We start from the raw sequence: 17023 nt of genomic DNA on the forward strand, positions 1-17023 counted from the left end.
CGCCCCCTGGACGTTTCCAGAGCCCGGGAATGCGAGTTCCCATTTGGCGGGCGCGTTGAGGAAAATGTCACTGAGAAGGGGAGCCGCCGATGTGGACTCTCAACTGTGTCGTGTCTTTCCCGCTGTCAGTGGAGCTGGGATGCAGTGGGATGAAGCTGCTGGCTGGGGGAGGCTTGAGCCTCACTTTCCCCCATGATTGAGGGAAATGTCTCTCAAGGAATTACACTGTCCCTTGAATCGCTCCTCCTACCCTCAGCTGTCCCTGCTGAGAGAAGGGCAGGGTCCCGTTGCGTCTCCCCTTCTCCTGGCTAGGACTGCGGGGCTGTCAGGGAGATGCAGCAGGTGTGTGTGTGAAGCGTCGCCCACCCGCTCCTGGTGTTGGGGCTGAGGTTGGGGCTGTTGCTCTGCCCAGGGACTCGATGTGGGGGTGGGAGCAGGTGGCACTCCACCCACACACGGTGTTCAGTGTCATACGGTGGCCTCATCCTCCTGCCTCGGGCCGGCTTGTGGTGGTCACTGCGCTGGTGCGTGTGTGAGTGTGACTTAAGGTCTGGTGGGGGTAGCATCACTGTCCTCAGACCTGAAGTGTGTCTGTGTCACTCTGCCTTGCTCCGTGTCCCACTTCTGTCCCCCTTCTCCCTCCAGGGGTGCTTTCTCTGTGGTCCGCAGGTGTGTGAAGAAAACCTCTACGCAGGAATATGCAGCAAAAATCATTAATACGAAGAAGTTGTCTGCCCGAGGTGAGTGCTTCCCAGCCTTGTGTCTCTCTGGGGATCTTTCCAAGGGCTGTGACGTCCGTCTGCAGATGGCCCAGGAGTTGGGATGTGTGTGTTTTAGCACTTGGAGATAAGTGGGGATTTCAGGGTGGGTGGACTTTAAAGCCAGAAGGAGTTGCCGGGAATTGGAAGCGCTCGGGGGAGAAAAGAATGAAGAGGCGAGAGATAGGTAGCTGGAGTGGTCCCCAGAGGCTCAGGGGAGTCCAGTCCTCGGGGAAGTGGGGAGGATCTTGGGGTGGGGGGCGGTGTGGAATGGAGAGCTCTTCCTCTGGAGCATTCACAGTCTCTCTTTGAGGCAGTTGGTGACCACTGCAGGCCTGACCTAGTCCTCATGCCCCGGTAGTGACTTACAGGATGAAAATGCAGCAAATGAGCAGCTCTGACGAATCCAGCCTCCCCTGCCCACCAGGCGGCAGAACAGACTCCCAAGGGAATGAAATCTGTAAACATCAGGGGAGGCTGCTACTGGCGAGGGCTTCTCGGGAACAAATCCTGCCAGATGAACTTGATTGCTTTTTTGATCAAATTACAAAGTTGATGGTGTAGCAGCAGATGTAGTCTGCCCTGGGTGAAGGGTGATGATGCCTTATGGTCTAGAAATCCCAGTGGCCTGGCACAGGCAGGAGCTGCACTGCCTCAGGTGTGAGGTGCATAAAGGCCTGGGCCATGGAGCCTCCCTTGTGAGATCTCCGAGTACCTGAGGCTGGGAGGGCCAGGACCTGTCGTTAATGCTTCCAGTGTATGTTCTCTGAACCTCACTGTTGATTGGGTGCTTGCCAAGCTTACCTCATCTGATCGGTGCAGACCCAGCAATGTGTGAAGTGCTCTGTGAATAGGTCTGGTTAGTACAGAGGTCAGGTCCTGGATGTTGAGTCCTGGAGGATTGGGTGCAGCCCAGGGACAAAGGTTATGAGACCCAGAGAAAGGAATTAGGGCTAGGCCGTAGGACGCCATAAATACATTAGAAGCAAGGACACAGGCAATAGGGAAGATGTGGGCTTTGGCCAATAATGACGTGGGCATCTCTAGGGCAGGAGACGTAATAGATGTCCCAAGCTCTCCGAGAAACTGTAAAATCCCAGAGATGACAGTGGGCTTCTGTCACACTGGCTGTTCTGGGACCTGTTTGCCGGGCTGTGTTTGGCCCCTGCTTGGGGAGTCTCTCCTCGTCCCTCCTGACAGGACTTGTTTTGCTGTGTCCCACTCAGCCCCCATCTCTTGTTATTTGTCTGTGTTGGCTGTAAAGTTGACTTGTTTATTTTCCTCCTCTCTGGGTACCTTGAGTTCAAGGCAGCGGTTACCATAGAGATACGTGGGTGGTCAGATGCCCTCCTCCTCTGGGGTGGGGAGGACCACGGGGGCTGGGCACTCTGGCAGACGTCCTCTGGCGAGGAATGGAAGGTGCAGGCGGGGAGGATGGGTTGAGGATGGACACCTTCCTGGCCCGCACAGCATAACCCTGGTGCATCAGAAATGGGGCTCATGTCTGGATCTTCAGTTGTGCAGTGCCTTGCTCTCCTCGTCTCTCTAATGTCCTCTTACCCAGTGGGGAGAGAGGGAGACTCAGCTGAGAGCCAAGATCTGGGACGTGAAAATAGCTGGTGGGTGGGTGTGGAGCTCCCTGCCTTGCTTAGGCTTTGGTTTCCCACTTCTTCCCTCCCCACCTGAGCTCCCTGGCCTGTGTGACAGCGTCCCTTTCCCTCCCTCGCCTCCTTTCCATCTTGTCTTGTCTTTCCCAACTGGTGTTTTGGCCAAACCTGATGAGGTTTCATTTCTCTGATTTTTTTTCAACTTGAGAAGAGGATTCTTGTGTAAAATCATCTGCTTCAGACAGCACTCCCCCTCTCTCGAGATGGTTCTGCCAAGACTGGGGCTCTGTCGTGTGGCTTGCGTAACCGGGTTAACTTTGGGATGGAGGCTTGGTCCTGGCTGATAGGCTCCGATGCCACGCGGAGGGGCCTGGCGCGTGTAGGTGCCGGTCCTGTATGGAGGTGGGAGAACGGGAGGAGCAGAGGGCGCGCTGGGTTGTGGGTATGACATGAGGCTTCGCGCCCCTGGAGTGTGTTGGGCCAAGGTCCTCACCAGGCTGGTGCCTGTGGGGTTAGGGAGTGAAGGCCATGGCTCCCCTGCAGGCTCTCAGTTTACGCTGTATATTTTATAAAGCTGCAGTGGCTGGGGCTGGGTTTCACTCATCGCTGTCTGTCTGTCTAGGGCTCCACAGGTGTTGGATTTCTGTGTCTGGGAATGTCATGGGCCCACCGGGGTCACCTGTGGAGGTCTGAAAGGGTTTGCTGTATTTGCTGGACCTCCCTGCCGGCTTGGTTTCTCTTTTGTGACTATGCTCAGACTGAAAGGAAGGAGAGAGAGTGTAGAGCTGCTTCTCCTTGGCGTCCATGGTGAGGTGGCCCAGGAGGCCTGGGGAGAGATTGCTTAGTGTTCTGGGGGGGTCAGACCTGAACCGGAAGCCTTCTTGCGGGCTGTCGTGCCTTGTCATTGTGACCACCAAGCCCACACAGGTGGCGAGGTTGCCAGGTTGGGAGCCCTATGTTTCCGTGTGGAGCACTGTGTTTTTTGCTATGGACATGTCTGCTATTTGGTCACTGAAAGTCATGTACGGTCACTCCATTTGCTTCAGAAAAGTGATGAGTGTGGATTTGAGCTCTTGCTTGAGCCCATGGTTCTGAGCTTAGCTCTGCTAGGCTGAAGGAGGCATTTAAAATAGGCTTGGATGCGGGAGCTAGTGGGCCAGGTGATGGCAATGATAAGTCGTTATTTTAAGATTTAAGAGCACCCCCCCAAGGAGCCTGAGCCCTTATGTCTTTTTTTTATTTTTAAATCTTCATATTCCCTTCTTATCTTTATTCATATGCATGCAGATTTTCACCTCGTGGAGCATAACATTTTATATCCTGTTCTCTTTGCTTATATCCAAAGCACTTTCCCCATATTGCTACAGTTGAAGGGCAAATGGTCCTTTCTTCTACACAGCTTAGGCTTTCTCCTTGGAACAGTTAGCATCATAAGAAACGTCTGTATTTGGACCATTTATCTGGATTCCAGTTGCTTGCACTGAGTCAGGTACTGGACTACGTAATTCCCCAGAGATGCTACCAGAAGCAGTGATGAAATCTGTTTTAGCGCTTGCTGTAATTGTTTATTTATTTAGTCTCTGTAAACATGAAGATGTTTCTATTGAAGCTATATGTAAGAAAGGCTTTCCTCCTAATGAGGATTAGGAAGGGAAGCGAAAGGAAGGGACCACGTCTGTTTCTTTCCTTCCGTGTAGACAGACGGGCCCTAGCAGAGTGCCTTGTACCTGCTGAGCAGGTACACACTAAATGAATGAGTCAAGAGGACTCCATAACCAGTCGTGGTCGAATTTTGGCTTTGGCTCCTGGGAAGCTCAGAATCAGGTTGCTGGAACCCTTGTACCCTGGTGCTGGCTTGGGCTCCCTCTTTCTGATCCAGGGAACCAGGCTGCTGGGGGACAGGACAGATAAGGATAAAGGTCTGTCCTTGGGGCAGTAATGCAGGGTGGGAGATGTAGAAAGCAATGTAGCTTATAATTCCTCCTTCTTTGTCATTAATGGCTTTATAGCACCACAACTGGGACTTCCTCTAAGCAGTGGCTTTCAATTTTAGTGTGCATAAGGACCACCTTGAACCTGGTTTAAAATGCAGCTTCCTGGGTCCTGTCTACAGAGATTCTCAACTTCAGGATGACTGGCTTGGAGCCCCTGAATCTGCGTTTTTAGCTTGTGCTCTAGCAAATTTCGCACAGGTAGTCCATGAGCCATTATTTACGAAATGCCGTCTAAGATCAGCAGAAGCCACAAAAGCACTGGCAGTCGCTCTTGCCATCTTCCTGGCATTTACCAGTCACCCCTTGGCCCAGCCTTCTCCGGGGTGTCTCTGCTGGCGTGGGGCCATCTGTGATGAGGAGCCTCATCTTGGCCCCCAGATTGGGATGTCAGTCTGTACTTGCGGCAGTGGCAGGCTGAGTAGCTGGTGTTGTGGCATGTTGGCTACCAGAAGGGTAAAGGCTGTCCCTTTCTGGGTCCAGCTGGCCCTGGGGACTGAAATGGGATCCCCCTGGATGGTGCCAGCTGAAAGTCCCCACCCCCTTGGTGTTGGCCTGAGTAGCCCCCATGACATTTGTGTCCCTTGTGGTATCTCCAAGTGAGACTTTCCTGTTCAGGATCTACGTGAAATGAGGGGAAGAGAAGGGAGGATGAGGCAGCTGTGGATGGAGGGAGAGAAGGAGGCAGCTCGGTGGCACACTGGAACTTGTGGAAGTGTTTAAGGAGGTTGTGTGCAAAGCCGTGCTTTCCTCTTGAGGATAAAACGGGCCACTGCTGTTAACAGATAAACAGTATCCTCACAGAAGTGACTGAACACCTCTGACTTCTCTCCTGCAGTGGATAAGGAGCCGGCGGAGAGGTCCCTCCTCTCTGCCAAGGCTTCTGCTGGGCCACTTTCCTCCTACAGTCATGATGCGACCTGTAGGACTTAGTCACACAACACTGGTCTGTCACCCTTTCCTCCCACCCACCTTCCCAGAGGGACTTGGGGCACTGTCAGGGTGGGGATGGAGGCTGGAAGGTAGCCCTGTCCCAGAGGAGAGGCCTCTGCTTGCTCTCGTCCCTTGTCATCATACCCTTGTCGGGAGCTGTGCTGAAACCCTAGAGGTGCGTGGCTGACCCGCTTCTCTGCGGAGGCTGTAGACAGGGAAGGGGGGCGGTGATCAGTTCCTGTCCCCGTCTCTGTGCTGCTGCTCTCTGAACAGCCTTGGCAGGCAGACAAGGGCCTGATCCTATGGGTGCCGAAAAGGTGGTGACAGGAAGAGATGGGCACTTGGCGCCTCTGGAGAGCCTCTCTGCAGAGGCCCTTTGTCACCCGCCCATGGTCAGACACATCTGTCCCAGGATGACTGGGGAAACCAAGGCATAGATGATTTCATGGGGATTTGGTTTTGTTTTCGAGCCGTAAGTATGCCTGTGATTTTGCTGGTGCTCAGACCCCAGCATCTTCAGACAGTGTGGCCTTCGCCTCCTTCTTCCCTGTCAGATACAGGTTCTGGGTCCTTTGTTCCTGTGGCGAATCCTGGTGTGTCGCCCCACACCTCTGCCTCTAGGCCCAGAGCTCTAAGCTGTGGAGCAAATACCTCATTGCTGGCTGAGGCCCCATTCTCATCTGTACCCACGTTTTTGGACTCTGTGGTGGGGACATTTCCAGCCACTCCCCCCCAACACCATCTCTACTTCCTGGGCCCTATCAGCAGCAGTAGCAGCAGCAGCTTCCCATCTGCTCCCCTCTTTTCTCCTCCCTCTCTTTCCCCTCCCCCTGCTTGCCGCTGCCCTGGGAGGAGCTATTTTTAGGGGCTGCTTCCTGGGATGTTTTACTTGGGGCTGGTTACCATGAAGAAAATGTCACCAAAACAGTGGGCAAAGGCTGCAGGCCCCAGCAGTTCTGCTGGGTGCGCTGAGAACTCAGCGGCTGACCCTGTTCTGGTCCTTAAAAGTGACCACGGTGTCTACAGACAGAGCTTGGGTTTGCCAGTGACTCCAAGGAGCTTTTCTCTATCAAAGCCAGATCGGATCTTGAACTATGGGGCATGTATTAGCACCCCAACCCTGATGCTAACCCTTTCCCTCCTTAGTTAGAGCTTTCCTTATCTAGAAATCCAAAGGCCGTAGTGAGGCCCAGGTCTTTGTGTCACCTGGCTGACTTAGGGTTGTCAGCTTCGGCGAAGGGCTAAAAAGGTGTAATGCTAGGTTAAGGGACAAAGTTTTGGGGATTCACATGGGTGCATTTCAGGCCCTGTGCCAGTAGTCACAACCCTCAGCTAGGCCTTGTGTGTGGGGGTGTGAAAGAATTAGAAGCCGTGGGCCCTGGTCTGATGTGACAGAGGTTCTTTGCCCCTTTGGAGTGAGATTCAGAGTCCTTGTAGTGCTGGGATGGGACTGCGTCTGTAAGCAGCTGGGGAAGGTGGATTATGACACCAGATCCCTGTGCCGCCCTTGTCTGTGGTTCTCCAAGTGAGGCCAGATTGGGCTTTTGCTGTGTGGGAAGGAGAGGGACTCTCGGGAGGCAGCAAGCCAAGGCTCTCCCATCAAGTGTCTGAGATGCATGGGCTGCAGGGAGCATCTGACAATCCAGTTTGGGGTCACCTGCCGAATCCTCTTTGAAAAGGGCAAAGTGTTTGAGATTGGAACTCAAGGAGAGGCCTTGTGGCCAGAGTGTGACCGCGTGTCCATTCCCACTGACAGAGGGTTGTGTGATTAGATGGCAGCAGAAGTCTCATTTGAAGCCAGTGCTGGCATTTGTGATTTTAGAGAAATGTCACTATATCAGAGGTCAGGTTTTGGGCAGGGCCATGGCGGATGGGTGCCCAACCCTCCCTGCCCCGCCTTCCCGGGCAGGAGGAGGAGAGTGCATTCAGAGTAGGCTTCTCTTCGGAGCTAGAGGGGCTGGTGGTTGAGGGCTCCGCATACCCTTTTGCTGCACGCTGTCACCTCACTAACTGCTTCCTCTTTTCTGCCTGCCTTGGTGCATCTGGTTGCTCCTTGTTGCGCTTCCTGTAAAATCGTGGCGAATTTGACCAAGCCTCGAAGCGCTTGGGCAGAAGGGCAGGAAAGGCAGGCTTGCCGGGATCCTCGTTTCCCAGGGCCTGGCTGTGCCCTGGGCCAGCGTTGGGGGAGGACCCAAGCAGGGCCTGGAGCACAGAACAGACCCCTGATAAGGCCACTTCTGCTTTCTGCTCCTGTTGCTACCTCTGCTCTTAAGGGGGAAAACTTTGCAGAGGGCTGTGGTTGAAGCGGGGCTGAGGGCCGGCAGGGGTGGGTCTCCATGGCAGTAGCACACAGGCAGGCAGGAAGTGGCCCTGTGCAAAGCGGGAAGTGGCTGTTGTCGAACAGGAAGGGGGGGCTGGGCTGTGGGAGGGGGCGGGGAGAAGCCCAGTAAAACGTGGATGGGAAGGAGCAGGGTGGTCCCTAGAAGAAGGGGTGTCTCCATCCCGAAGAGGCTGCCTCTGGCAAGAACACCAGCAGGTGTTTAGCGCCTTGGGATGCGGAGCCAGGGGCTCTTCATACCACTGTGGACCAATGCAGCCTCCCAGGCGGTGGCCTCGCTGCTTTGGGGTTGAGGATGCTGTGTTCAGCCAGGATGTCCTTGCACTTGGGAAATACGCTCAAACCTGCCTTGTTTGTACTGGGGTGGACACTCTGCTTTTTCCCAGCCATGGACCAGCCCCAAAGGTGACCACAGGACAGGAATTGGAGGGGAAAGAGACAGGACGCAACATTGGAGGGCTGGAGTGGTGGCTGGACTGTGCAGGGCATAGGAGGCCGGGAAAGTGTGCTGGGGGCAGCTGCTCCGCGCAGCGAGCAGAGAGCCTCGCAATGGCAGGGCGCCGTCACCAGCGAGGCTGAGGAAGAAGAGGGACCCTGCAGGCAGTGACGCTGCCCCGGAGGTCCTCTCTCTAGGAGCCTCCCACGCCCCTGTCTTCCTTTACCTGCAGGCCATAGACGGGGGTAGGCCACACCCCAAAACAGCCACGGAGCTCTTGAGAACCCGCAAGAGTGGGTTGGGGGCGCGGGTGTACTTTAGACCCCGCATCTCTCCAGGTGGAGAAGAAAGTGGGTCCTGCTTTCTCTGTTGTCTGTGGCAGTAGCTGTGGCCATAAGCCCGGCCCAGGAGTCTATTCTGTCATTGAGCCCTTGGAAAGGAGGCTCTCTCTCGTCAGGCACTGTGCTAAGATACGGTCCAGATTACCTCATTTCAACCTCAGGTCCTGGTGTTTCCATTTTAGAATAAGAAACCCCTCCTAAGCTAGGTGCCTGGCTCACTCTTGCCTCCTTTGGGTCCAAATCAGATGTCACTTTCTCACTCAGGCTTCACAGTGAGAAGCCTCACGCCATGCATACCCCCCCTGTTCAAACCGACGCTTTCTCTTCTTCCCTGCTTCATTTTTCTGCACAGCACTGACTGCACCTCTACAAGCTGAGCCTCTGGTCTGGCTTTCTCCTGCCCCCAGCCCCACCAGGATGTGAGCCCCTCAAGGGCAGGGGTTTCATCGGGCGTATTGGGCACAGTTCCTCAGCGTCGAACACAGGCCCTGTTGTACAGTAGGCCTCGATGAATATATTCAGAAGGGCTGAATGAGGCTTAGGTGCATTTAATAACTTGCCAGATATCACAGTGCTGGACTTAATCCAGGGCTTGTCTGACTCCAAAACCCGATGTGTTAATTGCTCTACTCTATAGCTTAGCATCAGGGCGAGGACCAAGGCACAATTCTGGGGTTCAGAGAAGACGCGGGCCTCTCGCGGAACGGACAGCTCAGCTCCGTGGTTGAACGGAGTGGCCGGCAAGGACCCTGGACACCCTAGGCAGCTCCTTCGAGGAGTTGTGAGCCTAAGTCTGCGGCTCCCGTCTCTGTGCTGAGTCACTGGTGAAGCCGGAGCACCTTTTCTTATTTTTAGTGCTGTTGCTGTTGTGAGGCTGTAACCATGAGCCAGTAAGAGACTTAAGGGAGGAGATAAACATTAATCTTCTGGGCCTTCCCCTCGGCCGCCGCCTCCGCATCGCAAGACGCTGTTTTCCAACACCTGTCCGGGCAGCCAAGCCCAAGAGTCGTGGGTCACGGGTGGTGAGGTGCGTGGTCAGAGACGGGGCCAACCTGGCTGCAGTCTCGAATATCTCTGCCTCCATTCCGGGGCTTGCTTGGATCTGAGGAAGGTGGGGTAGCTCTGACACAGGCCAGATCTGGAAGAAGCACATCCCATGCCGCCACCAACACTACGACCGTTGCTGCTTCCTTGTGTGCCCCGCCTCGTAGAAGTCCCTGTCCACGTCCTTCTGGGACCAGGTGATGTGGGCATTGGGAGTTGCCTGGGGTTGGCTGCGTCCTGGACAGTGGTCATGCTGCATCTGAGGATGATCAGGAAGGCCTGACCCAGATCTTTGGGCAGCTGGGATAGATTAGCTGGGCAGCAGGCACTAATCTCTGCCAGTCCCCACCTCCTTCCATGAAGCAGAACTATTGCTAGAGGGAAAGTTTAGCATAGAGTGAGGGTGGTTGCTGAAACAATGAATACGAGTTCTTTCGCATCTAAAATCCTTACATTATCTGAGACACATGGGCCAGGGTTTGGATCTGAGTTTATCCCTTTGCTGCTGTGAAACCTTTAACAAGTTCCTTAACTTCTCTGGGCCTCAGTTCATCATCTGTAAAATGGGTGCAATTCTAGCACCTACTTGATGGGGTCACTGTGAGAGCCATAGGAGGCTTTAAAGAGACTGCTGTGTGGGGTGGAGGTGGAGTGGGGAGAAACCCCTTCTGAGAAAGACAGGAGTTGCTTGGCCTAGGGAGTAGGGTTGCACTGAACTCTGCCCCTCAAACCCTATAGCCTTTACTCTCACTTTTCCTTCTTCACAGTCTTAGAGAAGAGGGACGCAGGCCCAGACCACCTGCTTGTACTTCCTGTCTGTTACCTTGGGCAGTTACAGTCCTTTTATCTTTCTAAGCCTTAGTTTCCTCATTTGTATAGAGCTAAGCAGGTTCCTGCTTGACAGAGTTTCTGTGAGGATGAGCAGTGATAATCCTTGCCTCTGCTGGCCTGTGGTAAAGGCTTAGTAAGTGATGGTTGTTACTGCTGCTGCTGTTACTAATAAGCCTGATGGAGCTCCTGTTTATGGGAAGAACTCCAGGAAGTACTACTTCGAAAGGTCCCCCTACATGATGAACTTGTGACCAGAAGATGACCACTGTGATCTGTGATGTGCAGGGGGAGGGATCTGGGGTAGTCAGAATTCACCATCTCCCGAGAGGAGCAGGGAAGGCTTTATCAAGGAGGTGGCTTCAGACAGGATTCCAGCAGGCAGAGAAGGGAGAGGGGAGGGGTCTGGGCTTCCTTGCTTGGAGCAGCACTCTCTGTAGTCCCTGGGCTCTGCCTTCCTGTGGACCCACGCCGCTCACTTGGATCTGAGGACTCACAGATTCTGGTTATTTCCTCAAAACAGAGGAAACCAGAGCCCAAAGATGAACAGTTCAGAGCTCACAGCAGTGGGTGACCAGGAGTACCCTGGAGAGAAGCAGGATTTGTATCTTGTTTTCTTTTTCTATAAAATGGCATCAAAATAGTGCCAGCCTTGTAGAATCATTCTGAGGGGAAGTTGAAAGATGTGTCCGTGTGGTGTAGATGTCAACCCTCAGTAAACATTAGCTACAGTTTCTTTAAATCACAGGGTTGGGGTGTAGCTCGGTGGTAGAGCACTTGCCTAGCATACGCGAGGCCTTGGGTTCCATCTCTAGCATCAAAAGAAAGAAACAAGCAAAAATCTTTCCTTGGTTATCAGCATCCTCGTTGGTCAGCATCATTATGTTTCAGAGTTGACAGGATGACTACATAAGACAGTATATACAAAACTCCTAGCATTGTACCTGATCATACACTAGGCTCAGTACAACTCAACTATTACACGAACACCCCTTACCTTGTTTTTTGTTTGTTTGTTTGTTTGTTTTGGTGCAGTTTCAGTTGGTCTGTGACCAACCATGATTCAAAGATATTAAATGGAAAATTCCATAAATAAGCAATTAAGAAGTTTTCAATTTAAGTAGTGTGATAAAATCCCTTGCCACTGTGCTCCTTCCCCCCAGGGCGTGATCATCCTTTTGTCCAGAGTATTCATGCTGTGTAAACTACCCAACCATTAGTCACTTAGTGGCGTTTTTTGCTATCAAAAGGACAGAGCATCGCAATATCGCAGTGCTTTTGTGTAAGATGTGGTACTGTCCATGGTTTCAGGCAGTCACTGGGGATCTTAGGACATCTCTGCCTCAGAAAAGGGAGGACTACGGTGCTAGTACTTCCAACGGGAACGAAATCTCTATGGTAGAGGAAAGAACACCAGTTTTAGCTGAGCACCTGGATTCAGTTCTGGCTCTGCCACTCACTGGCTTGAAGTATTTAACCTCTCAAGTCATTTATTTTCTTACCTGGAAAAAGTGATCATAATAACTGTCTCCAGGATTGCTATGACTTGCTGCGTTAATTCACCTAATTGCCAGAAGGTATCTAGTTAGTGCCTGAGAATTAAAGGAATATGAATATCCAGGTGACCATAAATAGAATGGGTGGCTGATGACTTCTGTTTTTTCTCTTCTGTGTTTAGATCACCAGAAACTAGAACGTGAGGCCCGGATATGCCGACTTCTGAAACATCCAAACATTGGTGAGTGCCCTGTATGGAGTATTCTGTGGTGCCCCCCCGCCCCGACACCCCATGGTGTTCTGTGGAAGGCAGGGTGCACAGAGATTGGCTGCTTTTGTGTGTGCAGTCACCTCTGTGCGTGAGCCTTCACCTGGTGTCTTTTTTTTGTGCCTGAGCAGCGTAGCAGCTGTGTCTCAGAACGCTAAGGCTTTCTCGTGGAGAGACCCAAATATCTCCACCGCCATGGCACCATCTCAGGCTGGGATGGGAGGTGTTGGAATAGGTTTCAGACGCCTCTCTCCCTTGCTTCTTCCGCCTTTGGGCTGAGGTCCAGGGCCCGCAGGGTGTGAGGTTCTGGGATCCTAGCCTGCCAGCAGCCCTCACAGGGGCCATCCATAGCCCTCATGAAAGGCGCAGGATTTTGTTTCTGGACCGGAAAGAGTTTTGTTCCCTTTGCGGTGTCCTGCGTGCACTGAGGTTTCCATGGCACTCGGCTTTGCGTTCCTGCTGTCCGTCTGCCTGACTTCTCTGGAGAAGGGATGGCAGGATCGGTTCAGATGGGGAAGGAGAGAAAATTGAGAGGATCTCTCTGCTCCCACCCTGACTAGGGGGACAAGGGCACATTGTTGTTTGTTCTAAAGCCTGAGGAGGCTTGCCTGCCACAACCCACTCTGGCTCATTTTTACACTGTTGAGCTGAAACAGTCTTTGCCAGAAGCATTGGCCCTCATCTGGTGCTCCCTGCAGAAGGGACAGAAACTAGGCTGGCTGCAGTGCCTGAGCAGAAACCCCAGTGTGGACTTGAGGCAGAGCCGGGCGCATCTCCTAGGTTTTCTCTGAAAGCCCTGAGTCATCACAAAGGCCAACACGTGTTCTGTGCTCCTCAGGCATGGCCTAAATATCAGGGCTCCCACAGTGCCCCGGAGGCTGCCTGCTCCGCTCTCTTGGTGGCCAGGGCTGCGAGGTGACTTGCCGGGGCTTGATGCCGCCTCCAGGGCCACCCAGCCGCGGGCTCCCAGATCGCAGAAGGCTCAGGGTGAGCTGCGGTCGTCCTCCAGCCCGTGGAGAGAGGAGCAGTGCTGAGGAAACCAGCCCGCCAGCCATCCAGGGCTTTATAGATCACAGTCAGCAGCTTGGATTACCCCCGAAGCAGATAGACATGGTCAGTGCCCCGCTGCGCCCGGTGCGCACGTCCTGCGGGGCCTGGAGCTCAGGGGCTCCTGGGTGGTCTGAGGTTAGACCTTACCTGAAAAACTGCAAGGAGGGGACCTGTGAGCTGCCATGGGTAGAGCGGGGCCCACAGAGGAACACCTAGAACAGCAGCCGCAAATGTGGGCATGTTTTGTTTGGCTGGCTCCGCAGTCTAAAAATATTTTTATTATTTCCCAATATTTAAAAACAAGATTTCATATTTTGAAAAAAAAAAAAATTCTGCTTCCCAGATTTCCAAATCAGAAGGCTTGGCTTTAAAGCCACCCACCACCTGAGAAGCATTTTGGGGTCCCAGTCTTGGGTCTCAGAGTCTGAGGACAGCAACTTCCTTTCCTTGATGCTTCTTGTGGCCAACTGGAACGGCAGTGACAAGTTTCCTCACATGGGAAGGGAAAGGGGTCGGGGCCAGGGGTGGTAGAAGCAGACCAGTGTTAACATCCCCTGCCACACGGGGAGGGCGGACCACAGAAAGGTAAGGGCATAACAGAGACAACTGAGAAAAATATGAGCAGGAAAGACAAAGGGGGGTGTTAACAGAAAAGGGTCCTCGTCTTTTATACCTGTCTAGGATTAAATACATAATACGTGGACTTTTTGGATTGTGCTTGGTTGGGCTGTCCTTCCCTTTTACCACCTACCCCCAGCTCAGAATGAAGGCAGAGGAAGAGTGGCCCGTCCCAGGGGTCTGCGCTGTTAGGAAGGCAGTGGGACGTGAGGCAGTCACTTTGCTGGCGTCAGCGTCAGATTGCCTAGGACTGTGCTTCCCTTTCAGCGTTGCTCACAGGTCTTGAGGGTTCCTGTCCAGGACCAGTTCCAGGGGCAGGGGCAGGGGCAGGCAGGGAGAAGGGTGAGTCAGGACTGTGTCCTCGGAGCGCTGGCTGGCTGGCCTCCCCAGCTTCTGGTGGGAATCAGAACTCTTGGAGATGTGGCAGAGCTTCAGGTCCAGGAGGCGGGGGTTGCCATGGATCTGGACCTGGCTTGTGGCTGGAGAGGAGGCAGTTTGTGCCCCTGATTCACTGTTCCTCTGTCCGCTGCTCTGCCCTTCAAAGCTGTGGCCCTTTGCTCTCTGGTCTTTTTAACTCCATCTCAAAGGGAGACCAGCAGGGCAGCCCAAGAATGGTGCACCGTTGGGGAAGCTGAGAGCAAGGAGCCAGATCACTGACCTGTGGCTGCTGTCAGACCTGCAGGCACTTGAATTCAAAAGGGGTATTGGGATTTAGCTCAGCGGCAAAGCGCCTGCCTGGCAAGCGCAAGGTTGTGAGTTCGGTCCCCGGTACCGGAGAAAAACCAAAACCAAAAAAAAAAAAAAAAAAAAAGAATGATATCTTTGGGGCTGGGGATTTAGCTCAGCGGCAAAAGCGCCTGCCTGGCAAGCGCAAGGTCGTGAGTTCGGTTCCCGGTACCGGAGAAAAACCAAAAAAAAAAAAAAAAAATCAAAAGGGGTATTGGGTTCAAGGGGCCAAACGCCCCTCTGCATCCCTAATGCATAGTCCGCCAGTTAAGGGCTGTTGGAAGAGTGAACCCTAACGTAAACCAGACTGCGGGTACGGACGAGTCCCTGTGGGTTCATCGATGCTAGCAAACGGGCCGCTTTGGCGTGGGGTGTTGATGGTGGGGGAGGCTGTGCGAATGTGGGTGCGGGGTGATGTGGGAACTCTTCGTACCTTCTGCTCAGTTTTGGTGTGAACCCAAAACTGCTCTAAAAAATAAAGTGTGTTCATTTAAAACAAACAACCAAAATTCCTCTTGGGTGTAGAGCTCACTGCTGAGCTCACGGCAGTGCCGGCAGCGTCAGTGGTGGGGACTGAGTGTCGGAGGAGCCCGTAGTGCCGATAGTCTGGAGCCTCAGTGAAGTGCGTTCTACCTGTGATCTGCCTGCTCTCTGCTCTAAATTCCTCTAATGAATAGACTGTCTGCCTTCGTGCTGAGCTGCCCCGGCACTTTCGATCACAGTCTAGCGTTGTGGTTTAAAGCAGCCCTTCTCAAACTTTTATGTGCTTATGAATCAGCCAGGGATCGTGTCAAAATTCAGATCCTGATTCAGTAGATCTGGAGTTAGGGCCTGAGATTCCCAATATGTCCCAGATCTCAGGCGCTGCTGCCACGGTCCATCCACACTTGGAGAAGCCAAGGTGTGTGTCTCTGGAGTCAGGTTCACCGGGTTTGAATCTGGGACTGCCCAGTTAGAAGCCGTGACCTCTAGCCAGTTATGTAACCCGCGTGTCCCTGCCTCTGTGTGCTCATCTGGGACCCGTCAAGGGGCTGTGAGAGGTTCAGCAAGTAGAGAAGGCTAGAAATAGAGATGATGGAAATGGAAATGGCAATTCCAGCTCTCAGACCCCCAGTCCCAGCTCTGTTCATGCATTATTCATGGAGGCTGCCCTTCAGGGCCCATCCAGGGAACAGTAGAACATAGTAAAAACAGCTCCAAAGCAAAAGGAGACATTGATCATGGCTGATCCGAGGGGTGCAGGCTCAGTTGCCCACAAGCCCCTGTGACAACAGGGTCTTCCTCCCATCATGTTTGTTTATTTATTTATTTATATTTTGTCTTTTTTTTTGAGACAGGGTCTTGCTATGCAGTTCAGGTTGGCCTTGAGCTCACTTTGTAGCCCAGGCTGGTCTTGAACTCGCAATGATCCTCCTGCCTCGGCCTCCTGAGTGCTGGGATTACAGGTGTGCGCCACCACACCCAGCCCCATCATGTCATTGCTGTTTTTTCCCCAGTGCTGGGGATCAAACCCAGACCTTTGTGCATGCTAGATAAACACTCGACCACTGAGGTACATCCTCAGCCCTTTTTATTTCCTTGTGGGTTCTTGTTTTGGTTTTTGGTGGGTGGTTTTTGGTACTGAACCCAGGACCTGGGCATAGTAGGCAAGTACTGTACCACTGTGTTGCATTCTCAGCCCTTTTTGTTTTGAGGTAAGGTCTCAGGAAGTTGCCCAGGCTAGGCATGAACTTGCGATCCTCCTTGCCTCAGCCTCCTGACTAACTAGACTTGCTGCAGACATTATTAACAGTGCACATTTTCAATGGGTTTTGAGGAAAGATTTGTTAATTAAATGTAGCTTTGGGGGTTGGTACTATAGATTGAACCCAGGGTCTTTGCACTGAGTATATCCCCAGACCTTTTTAAATTTTGAAACAGGGTCTTGCTAAGTTGCTACATTTCCCTGACTGTGCTCAAATTGGCGACCCTTGTGCCTCAGCCTCCCACATAGCTGGGATTGCAAGTGTGTGCCACCGCGCCTGGCTTGCAATGGACATTTTTGACAGTGGCACTTTTTCCGTGTTTCGTGGAGCAGGACTTGTTAGTTAGATGGTTTCTGAAGAATTAGAGATCACCACAGCGTTTGAGCTGTGGCTCTCAGGTATGAAGTGGAGGTATTTCGGTGTTTGTGCCCACCCTTCCTTCCCTGATTTGAGAGTAGTAGTCAGGCTTATTGCTGAAGTGCCGTGATGTCTTGGGTTCCTTTTCCCGGATCTTGCTGTGCATAGGATTGGCCCAGCCCTCCTTACTGCGGAGTGGGCCGGGTGTCAGAATATTTTATTCCACGCATCCATACCAGCCCTTACTTCTTCCTCACAGCAGTCCTCGCAGTTGTGCTTAGTTACCTATTCGTGTGACTGCTGGTTAAAATCTGTCACCTGGCAGTGCCATGGGAGCAGTGCTGGGCTCTTTCTCCTCGCAGCTGTGTGTACAACTGAGCCTGCTTCAGGGCAGCTGCCCACAGGATGTTGTTGATCCAGTCTGGGTGGCCAGAGCTCATGGGTAGGTGAAAACTCCTTTGCCGAAGAGGATGGACAGAGTGGTTC

General features: G+C 53.0%; 1 protein-coding gene across 1 annotated transcript in view; it reads left to right on the forward strand.

Moving 5' to 3' along the window:
* Positions 1-645: 645 nt before the first annotated feature.
* The window catches only part of Camk2g (calcium/calmodulin-dependent protein kinase II gamma), a gene marked incomplete at its 5' end in the record, with an annotated part of 53263 nt that continues 36885 nt past the window's right edge, over positions 646-17023 (forward strand). Inside the window, 2 exon segments of the mRNA XM_013516755.1 lie at positions 646-740; positions 11955-12014. Coding sequence (XP_013372209.1) covers positions 646-740; positions 11955-12014 — 155 coding nt within the window.

Source organism: Chinchilla lanigera, unplaced genomic scaffold (genome assembly GCF_000276665.1).
Source record: "Chinchilla lanigera isolate Chin_1 unplaced genomic scaffold, ChiLan1.0 scaffold00036, whole genome shotgun sequence".
Lineage (NCBI taxonomy): Eukaryota > Metazoa > Chordata > Mammalia > Rodentia > Chinchillidae > Chinchilla > Chinchilla lanigera.